The sequence below is a fragment of the Numenius arquata genome, chromosome 8 (assembly GCF_964106895.1).
Source record: "Numenius arquata chromosome 8, bNumArq3.hap1.1, whole genome shotgun sequence".
NCBI classification, from domain to species: domain Eukaryota; kingdom Metazoa; phylum Chordata; class Aves; order Charadriiformes; family Scolopacidae; genus Numenius; species Numenius arquata.
This window is the reverse complement of record NC_133583.1, coordinates 37,928,721-37,945,511: the sequence shown is the minus strand read 5'-3', so window position 1 is coordinate 37,945,511 and position 16,791 is coordinate 37,928,721. Positions and strand designations below refer to the sequence as shown.

The window sequence follows — 16,791 nt, the reverse complement described above, 5'->3', positions numbered from 1 at the left end:
CAGAAAGGACTGGAGGCTCCCAGACAAGGCAGTGTCTCAGCACATTTTAATATTCCAATTGCTTAGTAAGGAACAGCAGAAATAAAGCAGGCTAACTCAACCTGTGCTCGCTGCTCCGCTCAGACTCGAATGTTTGGTCAGATATGAATGAGAGTTTCCATGGACAACATAGTCACAAGTTTAACGTGGGGAGCACAAATTAAGGAGCTCCAGGTCCCCGTTAGTCTCTGGCTGGAGCCACCCCTAACTTGGTGACAAAAAATTCATGTTCCCTGCACAAGGGCAAACGTGCTTTTTGGTGCCCTAATGCCACATGCCAGATGAAGGAAGCGAGTGTGCCTCTGGCACTACATGGTGTCTGCTGTGATGATCTGCAGAGGGACTTCGGGACATGAGGGAGCTCAGCCTTCTGCAAACTGAGGTTTGCCCCTTTCCTGTCCTGGCCAGGCTCACCCCAGCAGTGCAGCACATGCCCTCAGGATCCTGGTGATGCTCTGCCAAGTCCCTTGATGCTTTATTGAATTAGACTGTGGATTTTGCCTTTATTGCTTAGGATCTGGAAGGATTTTTAATTCTAGATCCACCTCCGCCTAAATCAACACTCATTGGATTAAGGTCAGTTCTAGTCAGATCTAGTACAGGTCACTGCACTCTTCAAAGCAGGGGTGTTTCCCCACCTGTAGGTATTTTTTTACAGACAGGACTGTGAATTGCTATTTGGAATGAAATGACTGTTCTGTTTTTCATTTTATAGTAAAAGTTATATGAGTTAGTAATATGAAAATTTTAAAAGCAATTTGGATTTCTTTAAAGGTTAATTTTCCTGAAAGTTACGTCCAGGCCAAGAAACAGTGCTTTCCTGTAACCTTGCGGCCACAGCAGACAGTGGGATATGCATTTGGCAGGACGCAATTCATGTAAGTACACGTGTGCATCCTTGTGCTTTAGTTTCATGGAAATGCACAGGCTTTCAAAGCTAAGGTATTAGTCAGCAAACAGTGCGTTTATAGCTGTAAGTCACCATAGTCTCAAAATGCCAAAGTAACCACTAACTCTTGCAGCAGAACTGCCCACCTGCCCTGCAGGGATGCTTACCCAATTGCTGGAGAAATGGCCTGAAAAGCCCAATGCCCCGGACACGTCCAAGGCAACACACTCACGTTTACTGTTCTTGCCATTCTTCATTTACATTCACTAATTAGAAGTTAATGTGTTCCCAGAGACAAATAAATATATTCAAACCAAAAATTATACTATTTTTCCAAACTGTGCATTGAAAAGCAACTCACTTCTGTCCAACCAAATCGAATGAGCTTACAGTTAAGCACAGCCCAGCAATACTTTAGTTTGATATTAATTTTCCGTGTCAGTTTCAGGTTTTAAAAAAATACACAGATCCCAGCACAGAAAAGACAAATCAAGCCTGACACCTGGAAAAAAAAAAAATCACATACTGGAAAAACTTGACATAGAATCCAGTGGTGTCAAAAATCCTAGATATTTGATGTTTCAAATTCAGACATTCTTCATTTAGACCAAAATAACAGACATTTATAGTGCACCTTACTGCTGGTGACTATTTAACAGCTAGGTGCTCTCGCGGCATGGTACTCTTTATGTGCACAGTAATGAAAGTTCGCTATTGATTTTTCTGTAGCTGCTTGTAACTATTATAGTTGATACATCAATAGAAAAGGAAAGCACAATGTTTCACAGGAGGCAGAAAATCAGAGAATACATGATGCTGTGACAGTAAATCATGGCATAATCTCAAGAATTGATAGATGGTTACTGCTAACTTGAAACCCATGGCTTTCTCTGAAAAGACTAGCCTATAATCGCCCAATATGTTCTTACAGACTGACTGCCCGTAATAGTGGTAAAGGACACAACACAATGTTTCATCTTCAAAATAATGGTTTCCATGAGCCAGGTTGTTTTGTGGTGGAACTCGTTTTGTGTGTTACTGCAGAAGGAGAGAGAAAGAGTGGTTTGAATGCCATTTAGACTAACACTTAAAGGTTGTAGGAAAAAGATTTTTTTTTTTTTTTTTTCAGAAAAGAACACAGAAGGTTTTTGTAAAAAGAGGAAGAGAAGTTGTCATTAATTTTTAACTTGCAAAAGTCTGCAGTTAGTTGAAAAGGAAACACAAAAGAGCTGATTATTCTTGAGATCAAAATATTGGAGCTGTTTTGTCAAGAAAAGCAAATGCAGGGAAAATTCATTTACTGTGGCTGTTTCCAGTTCCACAGCATCCTGAAAGGGAGCCAAAGGCACGTAAGTAATTGAAAGCTCCTTTAAGTGTGTGCTTCTTTCTACTGTGTTTTTGAGGGGCACAATGATCTCTGAATTTTACAGTATGCCTAGTGAATTTTTAGCAGGAATGTTCTTAATTCTTTGTTCCCTCTTTACTCCCTGACTCATCTCTGGTAGATTTATCTATGGTTTTAATTAATTGTGAGGGTCTTTTTTTCCTGTCTCAAAACAGAAAGGGAAGAAGCAGCACAGGTAAGAGCTGGCCAGCTGGAGCACAGTGTGCAATTTAGACGACACTGCTCCCACAATAACCTCTTAGCAATGTTGCTCTCTAAAAGAACATTTTCAGTGTGCAGTGTTGTTTTCCAGCACTCCTTTAGAGTGAGAAGAGACGGACTTAGGCAAGAGGAAAGGACTTTCTCAAGCTACCACTTGTCCTGCCTGCCTCAGACTGGGCTTGAAGAACAGTCTGTATCATTTATTCTGCTTATGCTATGGGATTTCCCCCAGTGAAAGACTAGATGGCATCGTCTGTCTTGTCCTGAGCAGTTCACTGATTTCTATTACAAATTTTGGTGTTGGGAGAGAGGAAAGATGCTATTGTAGTGTCATTCCCCATTCTGATGTTGAAATCTTTCTCTTCTCTTTCTTGAGATGAGACTTTCCTTCACCTGACAAGCAGAGGTGTTGTGCAGTATGTTTATAATACACATCAAACCCTCCCAGTACAGGAGATGCTGTTAAATGTAGGATTTTCCTTATATTAATCTTTGAATAATCTTATAAAGAAGTCGTCTTAAAAGATCCTTAGGAAAATGGCCATGAGCAGATCAAACTTTTGCAAGCCACATGGACTGTTCTGGGGCTTACTCTTTCAGTTTGCCCCATGCTCGATGGCTCCACACAGGACCAGAGCAATACAGGGAACCCCTGCTCTGACAGCTTCATCCAATCTCAGCAGCAGCTTTGCCAGAGCCTGAGTTGCAATTTTCACCTCCCTGCCCTTTCCTGCCAGCAGAAGCCATTGGGACACATTCCAAGCCATGAGCTTGGGAAAGAGTGTTTCTGCACAGCCCCCTTCTGCCTCCCAATTCATGATCACAGCTGTGTTCAAGGCTGGGCCATAAAGTTTGTTTCTGAATATTCCTTCATTGTTTCTTTCCTGTTTGCTTCTATTTCCTCCCTCTCCCCCTCTGGCTTGGCTTTGATCACAGTTCCATGGTTTCTCTTTCCTTCCTGGCCTTTTCCCCCTGTTTTCTTCACTCCTTTCTTATCTCAAGCCCTCTGGTCTCTCTCTATTCCTCCTGTCCACATCACTGCTGCCCCTCATTTTCATCAACCCCTTCTGGCTCCTGCTCTCCCCAGATATCCTCTTCTACCATCCTTGCAGATCCTTTCTTTTCCCCTGGCCTCCTGTTTAATTCTCCTGCTACTTCTTTTAATTGTTTCTTTACAGTATTGCACCTCTCTGTTTTAACTCCCTCAGAGACAGCCATTGCTTTTGTTTCTCTTCCAGTGTCCAATCTTGCACAAGCAGCAAAAGGATAAGAGAAAGAGGGGAATTTGGCATAGTCTACAGTGAGTCTCCAATAAATGGCCGACAGTCACCCAGATATAAACTTCCAGGTAAGAGCCTCTGCAATGTGTGTTTTTAACTAGAAATACACAAGGAACAGTTTTTAGTCTACACATTCTGGTATAAAAAGTACTTAATAAATTGTCTGTTAACAGCTGCAAAGTGAATTTAGCCATTATATTCCTTTAGTATGTTCCTCATTCAGTTAAAATTAAAACTATAGGGTGGTCTTACTGGCTCCAAGATTAAAGATATTAATGCATTCATCTATACCTTATTATATAGCCATTTATTCCCATGTTATGCTGGGAAACTTGGCTAACAAAAGCAGCCACTGATGTTAAACACTTCTGCTAATAACAGCTAAAAAAAATTCTTCCCATACTTCTTCTGTTACATACATAATGCATTCAAACTTGCACCTTAAATGTCTAGAATGTATATTAAAAATGGGACAGAAATTGTTGAAGTATTCAAAAAGTAGAGACACATGTAAATGTGGGTTATGCGTAGGTAATTTTTCCCCTTACAAGAGCTGTTTAAAAGCCATACTAACTAGTATTCTATAAACATATTAGAGAGGGAAAAAGTGCAGAGCACTGATTGGGTTATTCTGAAATCCCCACTGTCTCCACACAAAGGCAGCAGTACAGAATACAAATATTGTTTGATACCCATGTTTCTAATTACTTGCGAGATTTGTATCTTAACAAATATATGACCTAATTTTCTGTCAAGCACCTAATCCTGTTGTTATTTCAAAACCTTCTAAAATATGCATTTTGGAAAAAAAACCCAACATGAAAAGAAAAAGTACATGCTGAAGATGGTTAATCTTTTTTTCCATGGCTTGCAGCTGTCAGACAAGCAGACAACATAAACCAGTAATGATCAGATTGGATCAAATTCATGCCTCAAATAATGCCATTGTACTCAACAGTTACACAAGAGATGAATTTGCAACATTCTTTGCATTTTATGAAATAAAATTAGGCAAATCAACAGTGATTATTAAATTTCCTCTATAATTTAGTGTAGTTTATTCAAAAAACTCAATCAGCCATGAAAGAGAAGGATATCTCTGGAATTCCTGCAAGAAGTTTATCATTCATGACTCCTACACCCAGGGCTGAGATGAATGACTAAAGATTTATTTATTAAAAACACTGGTTTAATTCTTAACTATACCTTGTAACCTCAGCATTTGTGTTTTATTCCTTTTATAGTATGTGTTTTTTTCACAAAAAGCAATTGATTTGAGATGTCATTAAGATAGATACCTGTAAAACAGGCACCGTCCTAGTTTCTTTCACGCTGCCTGCACAACATAAGGAACCTGCTTAGGAAGCTGGACTAAAACCTCTCAGGTCGCTGAAAAACTGTTCTCAGGAGCAAATGGTTGTTTATCAAAGTCCTCACTCCATACATCATCATTTGGCATCTATAAGAAATTTAAGGACTGATCTTTAATTGTTTGGCTTTGCTACTGATTTTTACAGATAAAGTGGAGGGAATATGTCTTTGCTTTTGTTTCTCTATAAAGAAATCAGAAAAAACAGAGAAATAAAAGAACAGGGCAAAAGTAAATCCACTTTGTCCTGCATGTGCTAAAATGTTAAAATTCACTTCTCTCAAAAGATGAATTTTCAAATTTTTGCAAATTTTAGACCCTAAAATACAGCAAAGAAGTACTTTCATGTTGGGTAATTTACAAAGGAAAGAATGAAATTTTCTCAAAATCTATTCAAGATATTTTAAATCAGATTCCTTTTAACAATGGTCTTCGTAATGTTATCTGTAGATATTTCAAACAGCATTGTTTCAGTTTGGTTGTACCTTACATAGTATCTTTAATACTCTCGATTTCATCACTGTTTACAAAGGTAGATAACTCTTGTTTTCATTTACCAGACAGGGTGGTTGAGATATCATTTAAGAGACTTCAAAGCTCCATAGTCAGTAATGGAGCCAGAAGCAGAATTAGAGACAAGGGTTGATTTCTCTGTTGGGCAATGCTGGCTCCATGAAAGAAGAACATCCCTCATGAGGTGATTCCAAAATGAGGTTTTGTCCATATTCATTTGCTTTGCTTTCCCAGAGGATTAAAGTAGAAAAGTAGAATAGCTCTTCTAGTGGCAGAGCGGAGTAGCCTGGCTTCTTTGCTTGAGACTGAGAAGAGTTAAATGTTCCAGGAGCAGACTGGCTATGTAACTGTTCTCCTGGCCCTCATCATCTCTAGTAAGAGATTTATCCCTAGTTTCCACAGCAATGTGGGATATGCAGCAGTGAGGGACTATATAAGATTGCTGACAACTGCTCACAGTAGAAGTTATCAAATTTGAACTTGGCAAATGGACAAAAGTTTGTAAAAGCTGTGAAGTTAGGATAAATTTCATGGGCATGAAATTTCATGGCCATGATAAATTTCATGGGCAAGCACTTTAAATTTACTTTCACTGATTTGGGGACAAGAAAGGACCCGTGTAATCGTCGTCGTCACCTCCTTCAGCTCAATGCAAGCCATGCATCTCCATCCAGCAACTGGACATCAAGTCTATAACTTTTGATTGATCTGTATCACAATAATTTAGAGAAGCGGTCATCTTGATTTCAGAGTTCAAGAAACAGAGCCTCCATTATACCCAGAGATGAAGTCTCCCAAAAGGCAGTGATATTCACCTTTAAATTTGTCTAATATAGTTAATCCCAAACTAATGTTACATAGCTAATCTGCAAACGTGTTCTCATTGGCTTCTGTGGGATGTGCACAGGAGCACATTGTTTACTAGATTAAACTTTAACAAATACCATGTTGCCTTATCATATTACATCTCAATTACTACAGTATTTCTTCCTTTGGCCTAGGCAAATGGTGCTGCCAAGATACCCTTCCAAGTTCATTGCTTCCCTATCTTTTCACATCTTCCCTTGTCCCTGCGGCATCAGACATAAATTGTGTTCACTTTCAAGGTCTTGTAGGTGTTCTTTCCTTACCTGTCATCGGTCATTCAGAGCCACGACACGAGGTCATCTCGTGCCTCTGACTTGCCCGCAGTGCCACCTCCATTTCCCCCTCGCTACCTTTTCAGACCAAGTACTTGTCTGCTTTCTCCACTCTGACTCTCATGCTTAATATGCCAGATCTCTTTATCCACCTTCATATTCCCTCTCAGAACTTTTTGCAGTGGCATTTGAGACAAACCTGGGCTGTAGGTGTGCTAGAATTGTGCCTGTCATCCTTGCATTGTCTGCCAGTCAACACCTGTTCATCACCACGTGTGTAGATTGTACACTTTAAAGGAGCATTTTAAAATTTCACATGCCATTAAGGATTCATAATCGTGCAATTAGGAAATGTTACTATTAATAAGTTTGTCACAGTGAAAGTACTGTCCTAGCTAGATGTCTCATTCTATGTTCTCTAGTTTCATTCCCAGCCTATCTTCAGATGAGACGTTCATTTCAAAAAGTCTCTTTGAAATACTGTTAGTACAGCAAAAAATAATCAAGAATCAAAGGGGGCAAATATTTTGTCAGAAATTAGTATGTGGAAAAACGTGCTTAAATAAATCTTGGTTTTATCTATTAGTCAGCTGTCAGCTAATAATAAATTATATTCAGTACCTCCCTTGTTGTAAATACGTATTGATTAGTTTTAAACTCTGAACTTCAGAATGAGTTATATCTGGTCATTGCTAAACTGCTCTCTTCACTAAGAAAAAAAATCCCCAACACCTATTATACTGCATTTAATTAAGACAAGCATCAGCTTTATGTACCATTATTTGCTTCTGCCAAGTCTCTATGGTATAAATATTGAGCAGTCACATCTCCTGAATACTAATCAATCCTTCCTGAATTCCAAATGATTACATAAAATTTAGGAAATGTTTCTTTGCCAGTATTATCCTCCGATGCTTACTGTAGTTAGACATTAGGGTTGAGATATGACTCTGGATTTGACAAGTATGCAGCAAGTATTTTTCTAAATTCAAATGTAATGTGGGGAAGCCAGAAAGCCCTGGCTGAAAGCTAATTGTACAGAATCCCCCAACTGCTCACTTACTGGTGTTCACCAGGTGCAATCTTACAAGTACCCTGGGTAACAGAATGGATGAATATAAGAAAACTGCCAACTGATTTAATAAAAGCACCTCATAGTAACAGCCCAGTTATAAATATGTACTATAAGTAACATATATATAAAACACCAGGTGTAAAAGTAGTTGTATATTTACAAACTACCAAAAGTACAAACAGCTAGAGTGACCATTTTGAAGGCGACTGCATTAAACTCTGTGAGTAAGAAATGAAGACATTTGAGATGACAAGTCCATCCCTGGATAAGTGCTCCATTACCGGCTTGCATTGGCTTGCCAAGGAAGACTGTCATGAGACACTTTTTGCTTCAAATTCACAGCACCTATTTCAGATCCTGGGGCCAACAGTGCTATATGAAGATAAAGTAGCATTTTCTGTGACCTTATCGGTATCCTGCCAAAGGATAGGCCCATTTTACAGGAAGGAGAACAGAGTCCCAGAAAACTACAAATGGCTCTCATCTACCCAATGAGAGCACGAAAATGGCCATGCTGGCACCCTGGATCATCTAGACCACTGTCACATTTTTGACAGTGACCAGGAGCAGATGCCCTAGGGAACAGTGTAAGAAGAAGAAAAGTATGGAGTGATACTACCCAGGAGCAGTTGCTCAGGCTTCAGCAGCTGGAGGTTAGCAACAGCCAGAAGTGGCGATTTTTGTATTTCATAGCTTTGAATGGATTTTCCTTCTGTTAATTTATCCAGGTGACTTTGATAACCACAAAAAAATTCAGTATCCTCTACATCTTGGAGTAGGGATTGCCAGAGCTGGATAATATGCTAAGTTGAAGAAAGAACTCTTGCATTTTGAGCCAGTCACCTCCTAGTTTAATTAGTTTCATTCTGATACTAAAATATCAGAATGATGAGGGGAAGATGCTTTTTGACTAATTCTTCTTCTTAATAAGTTCCCAGGTTTCGTGGACTGTGCTTTGAAGAACTAATGCAGTCTTTTTAAACAGAGAATGTAAAAGGCAGATCCATACTTGTTGAAAGTATAATGTGATTATTAGGAAGGCTGCAATAAAGACCTACATGCCAAAATTTGCTAGATTATGCCTTTATGTCTGTTTCACACCGAGGTGTCTATAATCCTGCATGAGTTGGTTCTTGCCTAATTTTCCAGTTTTGTTACCTGATTTTCTTTTGGTCTGATAAAACCTCCTGCCTCGCTAATTCTTTCATTCCATTCTCCTATTGTTTTTGTTTGTGTGCCCTTAAGCATCACAAATACTACCAAAATTAAATTGATATTCCTTGTTATATTACTTCCAGTTGATGCTTATACACTTATTTTCCTATCTGCATATAGGATACCCCAAATTAAACCCTCAGCAAAACCTGTGGAAGTGAAAATATGTATAGCCCCATGTTTCATCACTGTTTGCTGCTACAGTTTTTTCTTATTTTTCTGTGTATATTTCGATTGCAAGCTCTCTGAGGCAGAGATTCTGTCTAGTCTGTAAATTTAATAGACCAATGATGTTACATAAAGTAGATCAAAAAGTGCAATAGCTGATTTAAGATGTGGGAGTTTTTTTCAGCTCCAGAATGTTGCATAACTGCGTTGATGTGAGTTACTGGAACCAGGTGAAACCAAGCACAGGCAGGCTTTGTGCTGCTTCTCCTCGGGTGTGTGTTTGCAGGAAGCGCCTTCTACTGCTGTGAGTGGCGAGGGTAGAGTCTGCCTCGAAAATGCTTCATTTCATCCTGTTTCATCTGCATGAAGATCTTAATGGGTAGGTTTCCTTTCCATAAAGTGGAAATGTTGGAGCCCAGTACCTCCAATACCTCCTCCCATCTCAGCTCTGACATTTTAGGGAGACTAAAAGCAAGGAAAGATTAATTTGCTAATACTCTTCTTATTCAACAGAAACGTGAATGGAGTGTGGCAGATCCAGATGGATTTCTGCTGAACCATTAAGTAAGGCTGTGGTTTGTTTGAAAACTTGAGTTCATTTTTTTGTTTGGGTTTTTTTTTGTTGTTGTTTAAGCAAGAGCCCATTGTTTGTCATCCACAGCAATTAAATGTTTACCATTTCTACAGGACCCTCTTGTCTCATGTTAAGTGAGATGTGAGATCAATAGTGGCTCTGCAATTATTTGTCCATTGATAAAGCCTTCATTTCTTAAATGAAGTGCATTTATCTGTGTCCTGACAGTGATAAGGGAGCAGTACTAGTCAGCTGCTGCCTAGTCTAGCATTTAGCTCCACAGGCAGACAAGTGCCTGGACATGGGTCAAATGATGTCTAACTTTCTTCCTATTGGCATTTCACTTTACAAACTGCTCTGATGGGAGGTTTGACAAATCATCCTTGCTGAGTTCAGATAATAAAAACTAGCAGGACAAATGGGAAGTTTTGGTAAAGAGAAAACAATGGCTGATTTCAAGTTAAGTGACCACTCTGTAAAGCTACCAGATGGTAAAATGAAGAGATCTGTTGAGTCAGAAGATGATAGAAAGTATCCCACGTAAGGCACTCATTTGGTTCTTCAAACAGCATTTAAATTTAGTCATTTAGCAAATTCAATTGGTGAAAAATTGATCTGAAGGTTATTCTGTGATAGGAAGCAAATCAAAGAATCAGTGAGACAAATTTTGGCTTCAGTAAAAACAGTGTGAAATTCTCTTTTGCTTTAGTGAAGCCAAAATTTCACCCCACTGGAGCACGCTAATCTGTTTCAGCCCCAGAATAAGAGAAGTCAACAGCACATGTGGGGTGGTTTGCGTTTTGGTTGGGTTTTTTTTGTTTTGTTTTGTTTTGTTTTTCTTTCCATTTCTAATTCTGATTTATGACAAAGAAAGAAGAGAGTTTCCAAATTAATTTGGTAATGAAAATTCAAAAAGGCTGATAAATTGATATATTTGCTTTTTCTATTTGTAGTGTATCTTGATTCAAACCAGCAATTATTAAAGACAAAGAAATAATTTGTATTTATTTTTAGGCCTACTTTTCAATAAAGTATACTGTGGGCTATACTGGTTATATGCTATAGAAAAATTAGGTGTATTATTACTTTGGTACTAGGGTAAAGAAATTGCACTATCCTCAATTTGGCTAGCTTTGGGAAACCAGATATGTTTATTCTCATTTAGTGGTAAATTTGATAAACAGATCTTATGCGATCAGCATCTTTCTCAGATGAGAGTTCATAAAGACATGAGTTCATAAAGATAAAACCTGCAGAAGTACTGTTAAAAGTAGGTTTAATACTTAGGTCTGTCAAAGATTTCTTTCTTCTTTCCCAGTTTTGCAACATATGCCTCGTCATTAACTTTCCATCAACTGTGTGATTATAATTGCTGAATTGTCATGGCTCCGTCTTAGTTCTTTTTGCTTGAAAGAAACCTGTCAAATGCAACCAAGTAGTCAAGAAAATCCAGATTTGTATATCTCTTGAGCTACTGATTTTTTTAACCGTATATCTTCAGGTCGTGCAAAAAAAATTGGCAGATATACCTGAGTTAAATTGTGGTTTGGTATGGTGATTACCTTCACTCCCTTCATTGGAATTACGGGGAGAATACCTCTGTATGTGAAAACACAGGAATGATGCCCCCACAGAACAGGCATGTTTTGGGGTTTGCAAATATGATGTAAACCTCAGAAAGGCTGAAAGGCTGGTAAGGATAATTGCTATCAGAACTGGCGTCCTGATTTACTTCAAAGCAAGGTAATAGCCAAGATAATTGAAATGGAGATTGATAGCAGAAATTGCTATTTCTAGGCCACCTAAACAAAAGACTTCTTTCAAATAAATCATGTTGGTAGATAGATTGCTCCTTTGCAATAAAGTGCTTTGGCTTCAGAAGTCCAGCTCATCTTCAAATAAAACATTCAATCAGCATCTAGTGTATTGTTTGCAGCAAAGACAGATGTTGGTACAGAATTCAGACATGTCCATCAGAGATGAAGGTAGGGGAAGAAGTGACTAGAAGATGGCTTAGCTGTTATACCAGGCTACACAACCAAAACTGTGAAGAACAATTCTGATCACAAGACCTGCTTCTATTTGCTTTACTGTGGTCACCGTTGTCAGTTAGACTGGCTGATTTGTGTAACGCTGTTCTGGTGTGCAGTGATAGAAGAAAGCAACATACGTTTGTTTATGTGTAGCGAGGAGGTACGCTGTGAGGGAATTGCCACAGAGGACCAACTGACAGAAAGACTGTAATTCTTTAAGTGAACTCTGATGGACTGGTGTAGTAGATCTGTGGATCATGTAAATGAATCAGAGTAAAATTTAGTCCAAACTTCCTATGTCTTGACAGAGTAATTGACTGACAACTGATGGTGCAGTGAAGCTGTGAAGGATGGGGTCTCTGATGGTGGTTTAATGTCCTTATGAGTCAAGGTTCTTGTTAATCTAAAATACAGCCAAGTCTGAACCATGCACAAGATGATAATCTCCAGCGTGATTGTGACGATTATGCTAGTTGTAAGGACTGATTTGTTCTTTGACTTTTTAACCTGTGGGAGCACAGGACCTGAAGGACTGATTCTGGTAGTCCAGGTATGATGGACTTGCTCCTCTCCAGAGATTGGCAGTGATTGGGCTGAAGGATGGCATGAGGAACCACTGAGAGTAGAAAGACAAACAATCAAAACAATCAAACAAGTGTGACCATCCATGGACAAGAAAGGAGACTTCTATGTACAGAGAGGTAAGAAGTACCTAGCTGTAGACACTTTTTATAACTGACGGAGGGGATTTAAAAGTTACCTAACTCTACATAGACATGTACTTGGCAGCGTTGGTCAGATGGGCACAGACTAGATGGCCCACTGAAGAAAGGGACTGAGCTCCTGTGCCTGGGTGTATCTCTCACTGGAGTAGGTATGTATCGTTTGACTGCAGGAAGAGATGTGCACCACTAGCTGCAAAGGCTACAATAAACATGCATCTGTCTAAACTTCAACAGCATCTTCTTTAATGCTACCATCAATCAAAAGCATTTTCCTGTACAAACGCATTGGAATCTTTGACGAGTAGATAACGAACAATTGCCTCTCTCATTTAAAATCTAGCAAGCAATACTGATATGATTTAATTGTGTTTTGAGAAATTATTGTATGTAATTTGGGTTTTGAACATTATTTTACTGTTAGCTTACTAAGATAATCACTTCTGAAATGTTAGGAAAAAAGGCAGAGACAAAGTTTTTTGCCCTGAAGGAGATTGCCATCTTGTGAAGAGACAGACAATACACTACAGCCATGAATAACAAACAGTTTTACAAGGCAGCCTCATATCTGTATGGTTATAAAAAACAAACAACTTCTTCTCAATAAATTAATTCTGTGGATTATTGACTTCGTGTTGCCTTTGAGAGGCTTTATATTAGACATATTTTAGGGATGTATATTAGGGAACTACTGGAAAGAGTCCAGCGAAGGGCAACAAAGATGATTAAGGGATTGGAGCATCTCCCTTATGAAGAAAGGCTAAGAGGGCTGGGACTCTTTAGTCTGGAGAAGAGAAGGCTGAGGGGAGACCTTATTAATGCCTGTAAGTATCTCAAGGGTGGGTTGAAGGAGGAGGGAGCCAGACTCTTTTCAGTGGTTCCCAGTGACAGGACGAGGGGCAACGGGCACAAGTTGGAACATAGGAGGTTCCACTCGAATATGAGAAAGAATTTCTTCACGGTGAGGGTGACAGAGCCCTGGAACAGGCTGCCCAGGGAGGTTGTGGAGTCCCCTTCTTTGGAGATTTTCAAGACCCGCCTGGATGCAGTCCTGAGTAGCATTCTCTAAGCAATCCTGCTTCAGCAGGGGAGTTGGGCTAGATGATCTATATGGTCCCTTCCAACTCTAAAAAAAATTCAGTGAAATTCAGTGAAATTCAACCAAGCACTATACTAAAGAATAATAGCGTAAGGTTTTATTGCTTTGGTTAACACTGTGGTGTGTGTGTGAATATCCTTAGAAATGTAAAAATGCTGGTATGTCTTGAAGCACTTTTTATTCCATTAAACATTACAGGACCGGACTTTCAACAAGAGCCAGCTGAGGTTTTTGAAATATTTTTTTTTGATTAAGTGATGTATTTTTGGCATTAAGACCACTTTTCTGTTGAGATGCCTAAGAGATGATGCCTAAGAGATTTGTGTGTCAAATGCACCTAGATACTCAGGTACAATAATTGCTCCCAGTTATTTATGTAGAATTTGATGCTCAGCTAGTTTTGACAGCTCTGCTGAATGCTTACCAGTGCTGTTACGCACTTCAATGTCCTCAAAAACCTGACTCACTTTTAGGATGTGAGGCATCTTATTAACTTCAGCCAGACCATTCATACTTTTGGGCACAAATTGAAGTACTTAGCTGGAAAGGGTACCTATGTTTTTCATTTCAGATTTGTCATCATTCTTCATTAAATATTTGCCTCAGTCCTGTGGGTCAAGTGGTAACATCTTTACATTTTACTCTTTGCAGAGTAACATCTAGCTTTGACTATTAGCAAATTGAATTATGCAGTATGCTAAATAATGAACTAATCGGTTTCAAAGGTTTTCAAAGGTGTTGAATGTTCCTTGGCTTCCTTTTATATGCAAGTGATGTGACTACAAGGCTCCTATTAGCAGCAGAATTAGCTCTTATTATAGTAGTGTAAATGAGAAAAAAACTAGATGTCTTGGCTCGGTACAAGCTTCCAAGGTATTTCTGCCCAACTGCTTCAGAAGTTGAGCACACTACCTGGCAGAATTAGAAGACCTAAAGATGTGAGAATGATTTCTGAATCAGTGCAAAGTACCTGAAGAGATGATGAACGTGATCAAACAAAAAGGCCACCTAAATGTGAAAATCTTCCAAATGCACTTAGCTTATTCAGCTAATTTAAAATATCACTGAACTGAGATGAATTCTCTAAATATTTAATCAGAGGAAAGCTACAGGCTCTTTAGACATTTCTGTGCCACTGTCTAATGACTGAAAAACCTACTTATTAGGAATTAGGAAATCTGAATTCTTGTTGTTCATTAGATTAATTCATAAAACATAATTTCTGCAACAGATGGCTTCCTTTTTATTCTCTGAATCTAAGATGTGGAAAGTGATGAAGCCCTGAATAGACAATGTTAATAGTTACCAGGTAAACACATCATCTCTTCCTAGGATTCTGAATGTACAAACTTCATAACACTCGATTCTGTTAGCATCATTCTAATATTTGAAATAATTATTTTTTTCCCCCAACATATTCCATGTCCTACACCTCTGAAGTATTGATCTTTTATGCTCCCTGTATTTAGAGAGCTTAATTTAAAATTTTCCAAAGCAGGATCAAATTCTATAAACGCCAGATGGAAGGACATATTTAAGACAGTAATTAACACTTTACAGTGTAGCCAAAACTATTCCTTTTAGTCTAATTGCAATTGTATTATAATAATTTATTTGTAGAATTTTATGCCCTTACAGAATTTTTTTAAAACTGAAAATCAAAGAAAAACATTACTAATTGTCACCTCTGCTGATATTTCTTTCATTGTTGTGCTTGGCTTAACTGTTCACTCTCTTTATAGACAAAAATATATTTTGAATAAACTGTGAGTTTTGGCTGTGGAGGTATGGCTTGATCTGACCTTATTTATGTTTTTAAGTCTCTCCTTTCAACTGTCTGCCAGTAAATAAAAGTTCACTTGGCCAAAGTTTATTTAGACGAGCTTTATTAAGTCAACAAAGTGCAAACCTGAAAAATCTGTTCCTATGAAGTCAATAGGAATCCATCTCCCTAAGCCTTTTTTTATTCCTGGCACCAGTGATTTTTCTTGACTGATTCATTGGAGCGCGCTGGTTTAACTAATTTGTCTTGCATAGGTATCTTTCCCATTCTATGTCCTCTCCACTAGGACAAAACAATCTTCCATTCAAAGGTTATTTCCTAGCCAGATCTGTCATAAAGCTATTATCATTAATTTGCACTTTAAGAGTTCCTTTCACTTTTTAAAAACTATGAGATAATTCCTGATTTATGGATTACGATGTGACAGCCATCATATGCAAAGAAGATTGTTTATACTTACCACAGATGCCTTTGAAAAAGAGGGATATTTCAACCATATCCCAACTCCATCTGCTTCCCATAAGTATGTTCAATATCATAGAAAAACACGGCAATCTGTATTTTCCACTGTTCTCTAGAATTTTTAAAATAATTTTATCCTTGTTCTGGAATATTCAGAAGCCGCATACAGAAATACAGAGAGCTTGTAATACTCTATTAAATTCCATAGGTTTTAGGAGTAATTTCTATAGAAACCTGCTTTTAATCCTCATGCATAATTTTCCTGCAAGTGATAATTGAAAAATAGTCCTCAGATTACTGTGAACCTCATTAAATATATTTCAAAATCATGTTTTTCAGGAAAACATTAAGAAAAGCAAAATATTTTCAATGATTTTAGAAAAAGATAATAACACTATTAAGTAAGGTATGAAGAGTGTACCTACCTAAACTAAACAGCACCAGGAATTTGAGACATACAAATTCTCGTAGATCAAACTGCAGGGAACGAAGCTTTGCTACTAGTTCTTGTGCATGGCTCATAAGATTGTTGAGGGTGGCTCCAGCTTGGGATGCTATTATGGAATAATCCACCTGTAAAAGAGAATTGTATTTCTGTCTGGTTGTCATGCCCGCAGAACCACTTTAGGATGTTTCACACAATCACATAAAACCGGGATACTCCTGGATAAAAGAATCACTCTCAATTTAATGATGTTATCAAGTCAAGATGGTTTTATTTATAAATCTATTTTAAGACAATGGCATATATTGAAAATATTATTGAACTATATATTTTAAAGGTACGTCACATCAGTGTGAATGCTGGCTTGTCTGTGTTAGCAT

The 16,791-nt window shown here is 38.2% G+C and overlaps 1 protein-coding gene across 1 annotated transcript in view; it reads right to left on the bottom strand.

Moving 5' to 3' along the window:
- Window positions 1-16,791, bottom strand: part of NR5A2 (nuclear receptor subfamily 5 group A member 2) — a 94,080-nt gene that overhangs the window by 11,265 nt on the left and 66,024 nt on the right. The window contains exon 7 of the mRNA XM_074151835.1: window positions 16,392-16,539. Coding sequence (XP_074007936.1) covers window positions 16,392-16,539 — 148 coding nt within the window. The remainder of the gene's footprint in view (window positions 1-16,391; window positions 16,540-16,791) is intronic.